At 36.5% G+C, this 13,369-nt stretch overlaps 3 protein-coding genes across 4 annotated transcripts; all 3 read left to right on the forward strand.

Annotated features, from left to right (window-relative positions):
- The first annotated feature begins 766 nt into the window (after nucleotides 1-766).
- On the forward strand, nucleotides 767-2,069 carry LOC106451121 (zinc finger A20 and AN1 domain-containing stress-associated protein 4-like). 2 transcript variants are annotated; one of them, XM_013892987.3, is made up of 2 exons: nucleotides 767-1,105; nucleotides 1,259-2,069. In XM_013892987.3, exon 2 carries the CDS (start codon nucleotides 1,309-1,311, stop codon nucleotides 1,792-1,794), a length of 486 nt encoding a protein of 161 aa, XP_013748441.2. In that variant the 5' UTR covers nucleotides 767-1,105; nucleotides 1,259-1,308; the 3' UTR covers nucleotides 1,795-2,069. The 2 variants fall into 2 exon arrangements, with proteins under 2 accessions (XP_013748441.2, XP_048631429.1); XM_048775472.1 differs by having other exon boundaries at nucleotides 864-1,101; nucleotides 1,256-2,069.
- A 4,036-nt stretch (nucleotides 2,070-6,105) lies between these two features.
- On the forward strand, nucleotides 6,106-7,651 carry LOC125606407 (CASP-like protein 4A3). Its single transcript, XM_048775473.1, has 3 exons — nucleotides 6,106-6,876; nucleotides 6,954-7,089; nucleotides 7,246-7,651. Exons 1-3 carry the CDS (start codon nucleotides 6,344-6,346, stop codon nucleotides 7,438-7,440), a joined length of 864 nt encoding a protein of 287 aa, XP_048631430.1. The 5' UTR covers nucleotides 6,106-6,343; the 3' UTR covers nucleotides 7,441-7,651.
- Nucleotides 7,652-9,120: 1,469 nt separating this feature from the next.
- On the forward strand, nucleotides 9,121-13,337 carry LOC125575577 (serine/threonine-protein kinase KIPK2-like). Its single transcript, XM_048775475.1, has 3 exons — nucleotides 9,121-9,294; nucleotides 9,895-11,841; nucleotides 12,361-13,337. Exons 2-3 carry the CDS (start codon nucleotides 10,070-10,072, stop codon nucleotides 13,208-13,210), a joined length of 2,622 nt encoding a protein of 873 aa, XP_048631432.1. The 5' UTR covers nucleotides 9,121-9,294; nucleotides 9,895-10,069; the 3' UTR covers nucleotides 13,211-13,337.
- The last annotated feature ends 32 nt before the right edge of the window (nucleotides 13,338-13,369 follow it).

A 13,369-nucleotide genomic window follows, 5' to 3' on the forward strand; every position in this document is an offset into this window, starting at 1 on the left:
CATAGTACAAACTATTCAAGAGCCAAGGAGTCCTAAAAACAATATATTTTGCAACGCAACAAGAAGCATGCAGGAAAGATGTTGAACGTGCATTTGGAGTTCTACAGTCGCGCTTTGCTATTGTCAAAGGACCTGTTCGTTTTTGGAAAAAAAATGTGTTACATGACATTATGACTACATGTATAATTTTACATAACATGATAATTGAAGATGAGCGTGAACTTGATGCACCAATTGAACTTGGAAGAGAAGCTCCACCTCCAGATATCGAAATTGCAGAAGATGAAAATGTCCGATTTCAAAATTTTCTTGCTCGATTTAGGAATATCAAAAATAAAGAAGCTCATTTTTCATTACGAAATACATTAGTTGATCATTTGTGGGAAAAATATTCTAATGCTCATTGTTGAACCTATATATATGTTGTCTTTTTTTTAATGATTTTTTGTACTTTTTAATATTAAAAATATTTAATTCAAATAATTTATATTTTAATTATTATCGTAAACATAAAATAATTGGGGTTAATTGGTATATTCTTATAAGTATAAGATTTTATTTGTAATTATTAATAAAATAAAAATAAAATTATTTAAGAAATATTATTTTTGGAGTAGAAAATGGAGTAATACATTGGAGTAAAACCTTACTCCATTTTGGTGTTGCACCATTTTGAAGTAAAAAATGGGATAATACATTGGAGATGCTCTTAATAGGATTGAAATCTTCGCACCAGTCATCCGATCTTTTACAAATCTTAGAACTTTGCAATTGTCAAAATTACTTTTTAATTGACCCAATCGAAAGAAAATGTCTCACTTTTGAGTTTGGTTGCAGATACCAACACGGTTTAAATAATATATGTATATTGTTACCACTAAACAAAATGTGGAGTAATAAACATTTTAAAATGCTACAGTAGTATACATCATAGAACTATTAATTTGTGTGCATCATCTTCGTCATTTCGCCGTTGTTTTCTCTCTATAGTAAAGTATTGATCTATAAATCATTCTCTTTCCCTCTGCGCGTTTCACCCTTTATAGAAAAGAACCAGTGAATCATCATCATCATCATCATCTTCCTTCCTCTTCTCCAAAAACAGGTTAACAAACTAACTAACTTCTCTCTCCATTCTTCTTTTTATAATGGTTGCCGAGAAAAAAACGCAGGAAAAAAACATTCTTGCATAACTCGGTGACCCCGTTATTACATAACTAATTAATAACATCGTTGATTGTCTGTTTTTTTTTCTCAGATTTTCGACCAAACTTGATCTGTCTTGTCCGAAGCTTATTATTATAATAAATGGCGGAAGAACATAGATGTCAAACGCCGGAAGGCCACCGTCTCTGCGTTAACAACTGCGGTTTCTCCGGCAGCTCAGCCACCATGAACCTCTGCTCCAATTGCTACGGCGATCTCTGCCTCAACCAACAACAACAACAAGCCTCCACCAAATCAACCGTCGAATCCTCTCTCTCCGCCGCATCTCCTCCGTCGTCTTTGGAGATCGAATCCATCTCATCTTCTTCATCAACGGCGGAGAAACAAATCCCGCTGATTCAGACGTCGACGGAGCAGAAGCAGCCGCCGCAACGGCCTAACCGGTGCACCGTGTGCAGGAAACGGGTCGGGTTGACCGGATTCATGTGCCGGTGCGGGACGACTTTCTGTGGGACCCACAGGTATCCGGAGGTTCACGGATGCTCGTACGATTTCAAATCGGCGGGGCGCGAAGAGATCGCAAAGGCTAATCCTTTGGTCATAGCCGCGAAGCTCCAGAAGATATGATCTGAGCCGTTGACTTTTCTTCTATTCTCTCTCCCGCGTTTTCCCGAGACAACAACCTCCGATGCTTTCGGTGTATCTCAGCCGTTCATTATGTTAAAACATATACCACGTGTTACGTGATTAAAGGTTGAGATGGTTGTTACAGTATTCACCTTTCAATTATTTTCCTTTTTCTTCCGAAAGAATTTATGTTTTTATAATTGTGTGAAAGGAAAAGACTTTCTTTTGGAGAAAAAGAAAATATATAAAATTGTGTGTCTCTCTTTTTATTTTTATTTTTGTTGAGAAAGTTTTATTGACGTTTTCGTTGTTAAACATTAAAGAAAAAAAACAAATAGTTTTATCACCCTTGGACATGTTATCTTTTGGTAGAACATCTAAAGTCAATAACATGAAGTCCAAATGTTTGTTTATGATAAGATCATAAGATCAAAAAGAATTTCAGTATAGAACCAAATGGTCATAGGTTAATGGCTTGAGATTAATCGATTAATCAACATTTGAGGTAGGTTTTTGAAGCTCGTGATCTGAGTTAGTGTTTTTAGGTATAGAAAACCACATAAATAAACTATTTTGAGCCTAAGATTGTGTACTATCAATGATACATTGACTTTCAAGATGGTTAATTACTACGAAAAACTGAAGATTATACATGCTTGAGATTAAATCCATTAATCAACATTTGAATCGAACTACAATTGGATTAAAGGATTTGGTGAGTCATGGTTACTTGAGTTCATTGTTTAGATTTAATTATTTTTGTAAAAAAGTCATATATACTAATTTATACAGTTATACATAAAAACATATATTTATAGGTCAACCTTTGTACAGAATATGAAAATCATACAAACTTTACCTCAAATGATTGTTATGTGGAAAATAAATAAAATTTAGAAATCAAATAGAAACAAGTAAAAAGTGAAGAATTGAAATTTTTTCTTATATATATGTTTTGAACATCTTGTCTATTTAGAGTTAATTTCTCCTATTCTTATTCTTTTTTTTTTGACGACAAAATCTCCATATATTATTATGATGCGTCCGGGGGTCTGGTCTCGAGTACCATCCAATCATTGCAAACCTATGCATACATTTTTCCTTCTTCCTAAAAATGATATCCGACTCAATAGATGTAAGCCAACAATTAACAGATGTTAGCAATGCATCATTTCACCATAAATCACAAACAAATCATGATTGATAAATTTCCATTTCAAAGTATTAAATTTATGTATGTTGAATCTCTAGAGAAATCTTAATTAATCATTGTTTCAATTTCAAATATCATAATCAAGAATGCTAACTTTCTATTTATGATATATCATTTGAATTTTCATATGTTAAATATATAGAGAAATCTTAATTAATCATCGTGTCACTTTCCGATATCAAAATATGAATGTTAGCTTCTATGTACTAGAGATTTAATAGATTTTTCAAGATATTATTTGAATTTCATATTTTGAATCTCTAGAGAAATCACAACTAATCATCGCTACACTCTTTGATATCATAATCACAAACAAATCTTGAATTCTAAGAAGCACAAATTTAGTAAAGAAAACACAAAATAATCTTTTCGTAAAGTGGCTAGTATACAAAAAATCTTTGATTATAAAATATAGATGTAACAAAAGAGGTTCACTGAGTCTTTGTTCATGAAATTAAGTTCTGAAGAAGTTGAATGCTCCGGCTGAAATGAGTGAATGTGTGTTTTGGTTATTAAGGCAGAGAGTGAGAGCACAAAGATTTTGGGCTTCAATGAGTGGGCTTCATCGTAGGCCCAAAATTCACTTGTGCTATATCTTTTTCTTCTTTTTTTTTGGGTCTTGGCACAAGCCACACAATCAATAGAAAAAGTTGAGTCAAACATAAACCATATCTTTTAAGTTGTTCTAAACTCATGTGACTCCTTACTTTTTGAGAATTTATAGTTTATCAGAGAATCTACGAGCATTTGCAGAAGCCGTTGACAAATATTAAGAAACAGACTTGCTGCACTCCCAGCAGAAACACCCAACATTCTCTTCATAGTATTTGTGAAACCCTGCAAGTATAATAAATTACATCAGTGGAAATAATACAGTCCTCAATATTTTTATTTAGGCCATTAGGTTATGTAGAACCATATTTTTGTGACATACCTTGTTATACTTGAAAAGAAGAGGTCGTGAATCTTTATTTGTGTTTGCTTGCTTTTGTATATCCTTTGGATCTTCATAATATTTTTTTTATTTCCTAAACCTGTTCCAAGCTGGTATATGACACTAAAATCATGAAATATAAAGTTCCTAGTTGACAAGTACATGTCGAAGAAACTAAAGTCTGTGCCTTACTTACAACAAACTCAACGGTACCTTCAGATATACATGATGACGATGTTTTGTAGTAGAGACAATGTTTATGTAACCATATATTGTTATAAATAAGAACTTCAGGGTATAGGGCCGTCCCTGCCATAAGGCCAGTGAAGCTAGAGCTTTAGGCCACAAAATTATTACAAAATATGAAGCCACATTTTTTGAAAAAGAATGATTATAGTTAAGTGGTTAAAAACATATTCATCTTTGTTTCAGTTGGAGTCCGCATCTTCAACGTTATGGTGTCCGTCTTCCTTTTTTTTCTATTGCGACATGTAGTTTAAATAACTTATCTGTTTTTTTTTTGTCAAACAAATAACTTATCTGTTTCTTTTTTTTTCTTGTGTTACTTAACATTACAAATAATAATAGTTCAATTCAAACTAGTGATTTTTATTTTATTAAAATGTCTACTAATAATCTGACATAACTAAACTACTACGAGTTAAAAAAATTTAAACTAAAAAAAGAAGAAGTTAAACTACTATTTCACTTTGTATAAAAAAGAGAAACTATTATAAATGCATATATATTATATAAATATATTTCACAAATAAATATAATGTTACTGTATATAAATATGCTTCAGGCCACCAAATATATCGGGACGGCACTGTGAGGGTAGTCCAGCATTGATAAGGAGAGTTGTGAAAGAGATTTTGTTGGATGTAAAGTGCATTAAGGAGTACTTGGGAATGAGAAAGGTGTTTGTGGCTTTATCTCCGCCGTGAAAATGTGTGACATATCATTTCTAAAGGCTGCAAGACCAGCGACATGTTCACAAAGCTCCACAACAATCTTCCCCGTGAAGAATTGAGAAAACTAAACGATGAGAATAATGATAAAAGCTTACTCATGCTTAATCTGTACAATGCTCTCCTAGCCATAATCAATAATAGAGGAATTCCATGTAAGTTATTATTGTTTCATCATTATAATTGTATATGGTAAATTTTTTGACATAGAAAGTTTAGTAGGTGTTATTGGTTTATATATTTTGATTGATTTAGAAATTCATATTGTATTTATAAATCCAAGTAAAATATGCAAATCCGGAGGTTTTTCCTCGGATCGGATTTGAGTCTTTGTATTTTTAACTAAAAATCCAAACAAATTCATTCAAATCCATTATAAAATCAAATATATTAGTAAATCCGTACGATTGAATAACACTTGATTTGATATAGAATTTATGAATCATTAAACCAATAACACCTGATTTTAATACAGATTTGAAAATCACAGAACCAATAACACTAGATTTAATTCGGATTTTCAAATCTATTAAAATACAACAACCAATAATTCCTACTTAATTTGGACATGAGTTTCAAGATTTCGGGAACCATCTAAGGCATGTTTTGTAGGAAGAAAACGAGAAAACTCTTGTGAAGATGTAGACAAAAACGGTAAAAAGTTATTTGTCTTTCCTCTTCTGGGACGATGTTACCACTGATGAAAGATGGCGTTCTGTATTATTTCTTTTTCTGCCTCATTCACGACTTTACATCATGTAGATATTCATCAATTTGCGATTAATCATTGTAATGATATATAAAACTCATAATTGATCATGGTTGTCTCCAAAACTTCGGCTATTATTGCATTGAGTCAAGTCATATTTTACAAAGCGAGATCCATTACATGAAATAAGTGTGTAAACTTATGAATATAAAAATGATGTGTAGCTCTTAATAATGCGTTACGAGAACATGTAAAATACATTTTATTTTTTTAGAATTCACTAACACAAAAAAAAAGACCGTTGGTAATTTGTTTGTTTCCACTGTGTTGTATTCTGAAAACGCATTGTAACGACGGTTTTTGTAATTTGAAAACGCGTTTTAACGATGGATTCTCTGAGCATAATATGGCCATTTATTAACTAGAGGAACCAAACCCAAAGGGGCATAAATACAAAATCAAAACTATAGGGGTCAGAACACAAAAGACCAAAAGTATTGGTGCGGGTTATTAAATAAGAAAAAAAACATAACCAAGGACAGTAAACTAAAAAAGACAAGAGACTTCAAAAAGTCTTCTTCTGCTTTCTTTTGTTCGATACTTTGATTCTTTGCTGGCTTCTTCACTTTTGTTTCTTTTCACCCTTTTTTTCCCCTAAATTCGATTGCGTTACCTGTTTTGATCATCATCACTACTTCCTCATCCTCAAACTCGTCTCTCCGATGAGATCTCCGCCGTCGATGTCACCGTCTTCCATCTCAACGGTGAAATCTCCACCTCCGGCAGATACTTCAATGGCCATAGTGGCTTTCGATAACTCCACCGCTCACTACTCTTCTTCCTCTCCTTCGCCTCCACACGCTCTCAGCGAATCAGATGAAGAAGAGAGACGTAGCAGCAGGAGAAGCAAAACTCCGGTAAAGGAAGAACCTTTCGCTTCTCTGGCTCATCAAACTCCGTCTCCGATCGTGGTCGTTCACAACCCTTCTGTGAAAGAGTTCGTTCCTCCTGCGGTAGCGACGACGAGGAAGAGTGCTCGCGTCGGCTCCGGGAGAAGAACCGGTGGTGGTGGGCAGCGATCTGGAGCTGTGTTGGCGATTCTGAAGAGGTCGAAGAGGGAAGAGGTTTTGAAGTATTCAGCTTTAGGGTTTAGGCTAAGTGAGGTCGTGTTGGCTTTGATCTCGTTCTCGGTTATGGCTGCTGATAAGACTAAAGGGTGGAGTGGCGATTCTTTTGATCGTTACAGGGAGTACAGGTATGTATGGTCGTGTTCTTGAATTGAGTCTTATTGATGTCATTTGATTTTGATTATTACCAATCTTATTGTGACAGGTTTTGTCTGTCTGTGAACGTGGTGGCTTTTGTATATTCTGCTTTTCAAGCATGTGACTTGGCATACCATCTTGTCAGAGAGAAGCACTTTATCAACCACCACCTTCGACCTCTCTTTGAGTTCATCTTAGATCAGGCGAGTCATCACTAACTTAGTTTCAGCTAGTGTTGTTACCCTGTCTCCTATGTAGTTCAAATTCATATTGCTATTCACATCTACTTATGAACAAGAAAAGGTTTGCTTTCTGAAGGAGAATGGTTGTTTTTTATTTTTGTGTGTTTGGCTATTCAGGTGCTTGCGTATATGCTTATATCAGCATCAACAGCTGCAGTGACTCGTGTTGATGATTGGGTTTCAAACTGGGGGAAAGACGATTTCACCGAGATGGCGAGTGCCTCTATTGCTATGTCCTTCTTGGCTTTCCTTGCCTTTGCTTGCAGTTCACTCATCTCAGGGTATAACCTCTTCAACCAAGACTCTCTCTGATCCTCCTCCCTCACTTTTTTTTGTATAGTTAAGAGCCAAGAACACACACTCCTTGTGTCACAATATATATTTGAGAAATAAAAGATCAATACGTCTTTTATAGAATTATTATAGTTATTACATTATTTATGGATTTTTGTAGACATAAAAGAGTTCCAGGAAACTGTGTAATATTTTGAGGTTAATGAGAGAGGCTTCGAGACCTTTTTTATTTTGTTGTTTAAAAACGTTACAAAACCTTAAAACAACATATCTTAAAAGGGTTGTGGCTGGTTTTAAAACCTTTAAAACAACATATCTTGAGCCGTATGATTGTTAATTAGATGTTTCTTGGTTCTTGCTAGTAATGATTGTGTTGTGTTCAAGCCATCTTTTGAAAAGGGTTGTGGCTTTAAGATGTGACTGGTTTCGTGTTAATCAGTGACCCTGTGTGTTGCTAGTAATGGATCATTTAGTTCTTATACTAAGGCAATAAAGTGATGTGTGGTATTTGACTAAGGGGGAGAATATGAACATACTATGAAACCAATAAAAGAGTATAGAGAAACTTCTTTACAGACAGACTTGCACAGTATAGACTGATCAAAGAAAGTTCCAAGAAGAAGATGAGTTGAAGTTAAGAAACTTCTGTTCCCTTGTCTTTACTCTTTGGCATTGACTAGCTTTGGGCTTTACTGTTATAATAAGCTAATCTTTCTCCCGATGGGCCTCAACTCAGACCACAGCCTTTCTGTAAACCGGAATCGATTCTTCACAAAAAGGAATGCAAAGCTTCGTATAGTTAGGCTCACCACAAAGATTACAAAGATAAAAACAACAAACACACATCAAATCAAGAAGGCACATATCAGGCACTCGTCTAATTTCTGACAGTTTTGTTCCCCAATAATTGATAGATTTTTGGCATTTATAAAACAAAAATCTAACGTGTGGCGCGTATAGATGTACTGTTGATGATGTTGTGTATGGAATATGGAGAGATAGATACAAGAAAGAAATTCAAAGAGTTCCCAAGTGTGGATCAGACACAATGTGGACGGGATGTAAAAGAGCCCTAGCCAAATACATAACATAACAACAACTCAATAGTGTTAATCATCGGTTTGGTCGTTTAATCCATCTTTAGGATTGGAAGTTGTAGCTTTTGCTACTTAGGTTTATTATTGGTTTATGGATTTACATGTTCTTAGTAACCACTTGGCTTAATTACTAAAACCGATAGATAATCTTTTTTTTTGTCACGAAAACCAATAGATAATCTTAAATATAATTAAACTGAAATAAATAAATTATATTTCTTATCTTAAGCATAAATTCAAATAGCAATTTCTGTTTTAGATTAAAAAGAGTTAATTGTAAAATAATATCTTATAAAATGCTCTTAAGAAACATGTTTTTTTTATAGTTTATCCATGTGGCATTATTTTGTAAGAAACCTTGTGGATGATTTTAGAAAAATCAAGTAAAATAGGGACAATGTAACTTCCTTTTAGGTAATTTGGTCGGCAAAAAACAAAACAAAAATGCTAAAAATAATTATGGAAAAGAGAGTTTTTGATGTGAAATGTAATAAAGACAAGTCAGAAAAAAATAAAACAAGAAACGTGATTTTCAGCATAGTAACATGAGACCCGCAAACACATATGCTTTGGGGACCCACATTACGCCTCTCAACTTTATCATCCGTCACACAAACAAACATTTTCTTCACTGAACGCTAAACACCAAAACAAATAAACTAGACATTTTTACACTCTTTGTGGAATCTCTTCAAGCTCAAGCCACTAGGGTTCTTTTGAGGGGCAGTCTCCATGAGTCTCTGTAACCTATCCTGCCTCCTAATGTTCTTCTTGGGTAAGCCTTTCTTCTCTTAGATCCTTTACTTCTGGGTAATGAGCTTGTGCAATGTATAGTGTGTGAGCTTTGAGCTTTTTCATTTGTTGTTATACAGTTTGGTTTTCACGTGAATCACTTTAAGTCTCTTCCCATGTTATCTTTGAAGTTGAATCTTCACTTCAGTAACGGTTATTACTACTCTGTTCTAGCTTCATGAGATCTGGGATTGAAACTGCTAGATTTAGTTTAATATTATTTTATTTAGTTTTCTTGATTCTTCATCTCTCTGTTTGTTTGTTTCTTGATTTTGTAATTGATTGGTCCATCTCCATCTCCATAAATAAAAATGTCTTCTTTCTGTTTATTAAAGTGTGGGTTTAAAGTAGCTACCTTTACTTCTGTAGGGTTCATTATTTGAGTCTATTAACTATGATGATGACTTACTTTACCTGTTCATTCCCCTTTACTTCTCAAGCTCCTTACTTTGATCATTGCATTCTTCTGTTACATATTCCTTTTTAACATTGCTCTTTGTCTGGAATATTGTTGTTTGATTTCATCTAAAAGAATATTCTCCTAGTTACTTCTTGTTTGATTCAAATGGTTGTATTATTACAGGATGTTGCAGTATGAATCAAGGAAGCTGAGTCTCTCAAAGGTCTTTCAGAACAAAGTTCTTACATGATCTCTCTATAGCTCAAGTTTGGTTTCCTCAGTACTTGTTGTGGTGTCTGAACAACTCTGGGACTCATATCAGCATGAGAAGCTCTGTTGATAAACTAACTCATTGCTAATGGGATCGTTTGCTGGTGCTTGTGAAATTGTTGAGGAGAAGGACGTGGTGAGGATAACTAAACATTCTAGCAGATACTGTAATAAGCCAGCATTGGGATCAAGCAAAGATATGGAGCGTCCTGTAGGTTCTATGGAGTATGACATTGATCAGCTTTTCCAGTCTATATCCATAAAACCATCACCCGGAAGAGTCATAGGCTCTTCTTCTTTCCATCATCTTGAGACTAGCGCAAGCGCTGGTACTAGCAGGAGCACAAGCCCTTCCAAGAAAAGCGCTATGAAGAAGCCATTTCCCATGGGAGGAACAACCCCTAGATCACCAAGAGTTGGTCGTTCTGATTCGGTGTCACTGAAGCAGTCCCTGAGAGATCTTTGCATCTCAAAGGCCTCAGAAATGGCTGCTCAGAAACGGTTGTCAAAGTCTGCAGCTGCGTCTCCGAGGGTTTCTGAAGCAGACAGGATAAAGAGTCTTTACAGACAAGTCTTGAGTGAATCTGCAGGCAGGTCTGGCCTTCCTGTGGACAAGGGTAAGAGGTTGGTTGAAGTATCTTTGACTCCTGTAGACGACATACCCAGCTCATCACAGAGTGTGCCTGATGTCCTTGAGACAAAGCCTTCTAAGTTCTTGTCTGGATCAATGGGAGAGACTGTGTTGCTGTATAAATCCAACAACTCTGGATCTTCTCTCAGTTTTGGTAGTGGAGATTTTGAGATAGAGATAGATGAGTATCCCACATCTCCTCCTCCTCAGGTGGTCATTGAAGATGGTGTGGTAGAGATAGACAAACATGTTACCTCTCTGCCTTCATGTTCTAGCAGCAAAGATGATGCTGAAGAGGAGCTAGACAAGAGCATCATCTCATCATCTAGAGTGATAAGTGAGGCAAAAGCTCTGCCCTCAGGGCTAGAAGGAAAGCTGGTAAACAAGGTAAAAAGAAACATCCCACGTCCCAAACCACGACCAAAGAGGAAGATTTTGGTTAAGAAGAAGTTAAGAGTAGCTGTAGCTTCTTCTGCTACAAAACTGGTAGAGGAAGTTGATACTTCCTTAGAGCCTAGTGCAAGCCAAACTCTGTGCCAGAAATGCCACTGCTCGTTAAAGAGCATCTCAGAAAATGTCAGTGTTGAAGCTAATCAAGAATCAGTTGCAAGCTCGCATCTCACTCCCATTGTGAAGTCCAATAAGGAGACCAGAAGAGAAGCTGACATTGTCATGCAACAAGACGCCATTCAAAATAAACAACAAAGAGAGAATCCAACTTCCAGCGAAAAGATTATATTCTCTCTGAGCTCAAAGAACAGCAGCATAGGAAACTACAGCAGCAGCACAAGCATGAGCGAGGAGAGCAATCTGAGCAGGTTCAGCTGCGGCAACAAACCTCACATGTCTATGGACGTTAGATGGGAAGCGATTAAGCACGTCAAGTTGCAGTGTGGTGGCTCTTTAGGACTCAGACATTTCAACCTTTTGAAGAAGCTTGGTTGTGGAGATATAGGAACGGTTTACCTCGCTGAGCTGGTAGGTACGAGTTGCTTGTTTGCTATAAAGGTCATGGACAACGAGTTCTTGGCTCGGAGGAAAAAGACGCCGAGGGCGCAGGCGGAACGGGCGATACTTAAGATGTTGGACCATCCTTTTCTGCCTACCTTGTATGCGCAGTTCATTTCAGATAACTTGTCATGTCTGGTGATGGAGTATTGTCCCGGTGGTGATCTTCATGTCCTGAGGCAGAAGCAGCTCAATAGATGCTTCTCCGAACCTGCAGCTAGGTAAAGATTACTTTTCACATTGTTATGAATCTCTGATAAAAAAAAAGTCGATGGTGCTAATTAGGCCTGCAGGTTTCTTCGGTTAGTTCGGGTCTGTTAGTTCAGATAGGCCTAAATCTCACCGAAGTGAACTGAAAAGAAATTTGGTTCGGTTCGGTTTTCGGTTAGTACAGTTTCAAAATATTTTTATCGAAGGTTTTTGGTTTTTCGGTTAGTTTGGTTAAAATTTTGGTTTAAATTGAGTAAATGTCAAAAAATCGGTTACTTTCGGTTATTTTGATTCGGATTTTGATTAATTCGATTAGTTCAGTTTGGAATTTGGGTTAAGATTGGTACTGTTTAGTATATATTTTCTTTTAGAAAACCGAACTAAACAATCTATTTTAGTTGCCGAAATGAACCGAAATTTCTAACCGAACTAAGCGAAAATCAAAATTTTTGGTTCGGTTCGACAGGTTCGGGTAATGACTGCATGCCTAGTGATAATGTAGTAAAAATGATGATTTGTTTTGTTCACAGGTTCTATGTAGCAGAAGTCCTCCTTGCGCTCGAGTACTTACACATGCTTGGCGTTATATACCGTGATCTGAAACCAGAGAACATTCTAGTCCGAGAAGATGGTCACATCATGCTTACAGATTTTGACCTCTCACTCAGATGTGAGGTGAACCCAACTCTTCTCAAAACAACTTCTCTTGCCGGGAAAGATCCTGCAAGGGTGTCTGGTCATTACAACACATCCAACTGCATACAACCTCTATGTATCGAACCATCGTGCCGCGTCCCATGTTTCAGCCCTAGGCTCTCATCAAAACCAAGAAAACAGAGAAGGCCTGATCCCTTGACCCAACAGTTCAGATCATTGCCTCAGCTTGTGGCTGAACCAACCGAAGCAAGGTCAAACTCTTTTGTGGGAACGCACGAGTACTTGGCGCCGGAGATCATTAAAGGAGAAGGGCACGGTGCTGCAGTAGACTGGTGGACGTTTGGGGTTCTTCTCTATGAGCTTTTGTACGGGAAGACACCGTTCAAAGGCTATGACAATGAGGAGACGTTGTCCAACGTTGTGTTTCAGAACCTCAAGTTTCCTGATAGCCCTCTTGTGAGCTTCCAGGCAAAGGATTTGATCAGGAGGTTGGTGATGAAGGATCCAGAGAGCCGTCTCGGGTGGGAGAAAGGAGCTGCAGAGATCAAGAGGCATCCTTTCTTTGAAGGATTGAACTGGGCTCTCATCCGCTGCGCCATTCCCCCTGAGCTGCCTGATGTATATGAGAATGGTGCAACGGAAGCAACTTCTCCTAAAGGGAATAGTAATGGTTATCTTGAATGTAAAGCCATGGGAGATCATCTTGAGTTTGAGTTGTTTTAGGGGATAGAGAAAAAAGACAATACGGGTCTAAGCAGACAGAAACTCTATGGTTTAAGTTATCAAGAGTACCGTTGTTGTTGTAGTAATCCATTTCTAAGTATAAGAGGTGAAGTTTGCCTATTTTTTTCCTTACTTTCCCATTGGCTTCAAGGCAAAGCA

This window comes from Brassica napus, unplaced genomic scaffold (genome assembly GCF_020379485.1).
Source record: "Brassica napus cultivar Da-Ae unplaced genomic scaffold, Da-Ae ScsIHWf_875;HRSCAF=1241, whole genome shotgun sequence".
Lineage (NCBI taxonomy): Eukaryota > Viridiplantae > Streptophyta > Magnoliopsida > Brassicales > Brassicaceae > Brassica > Brassica napus.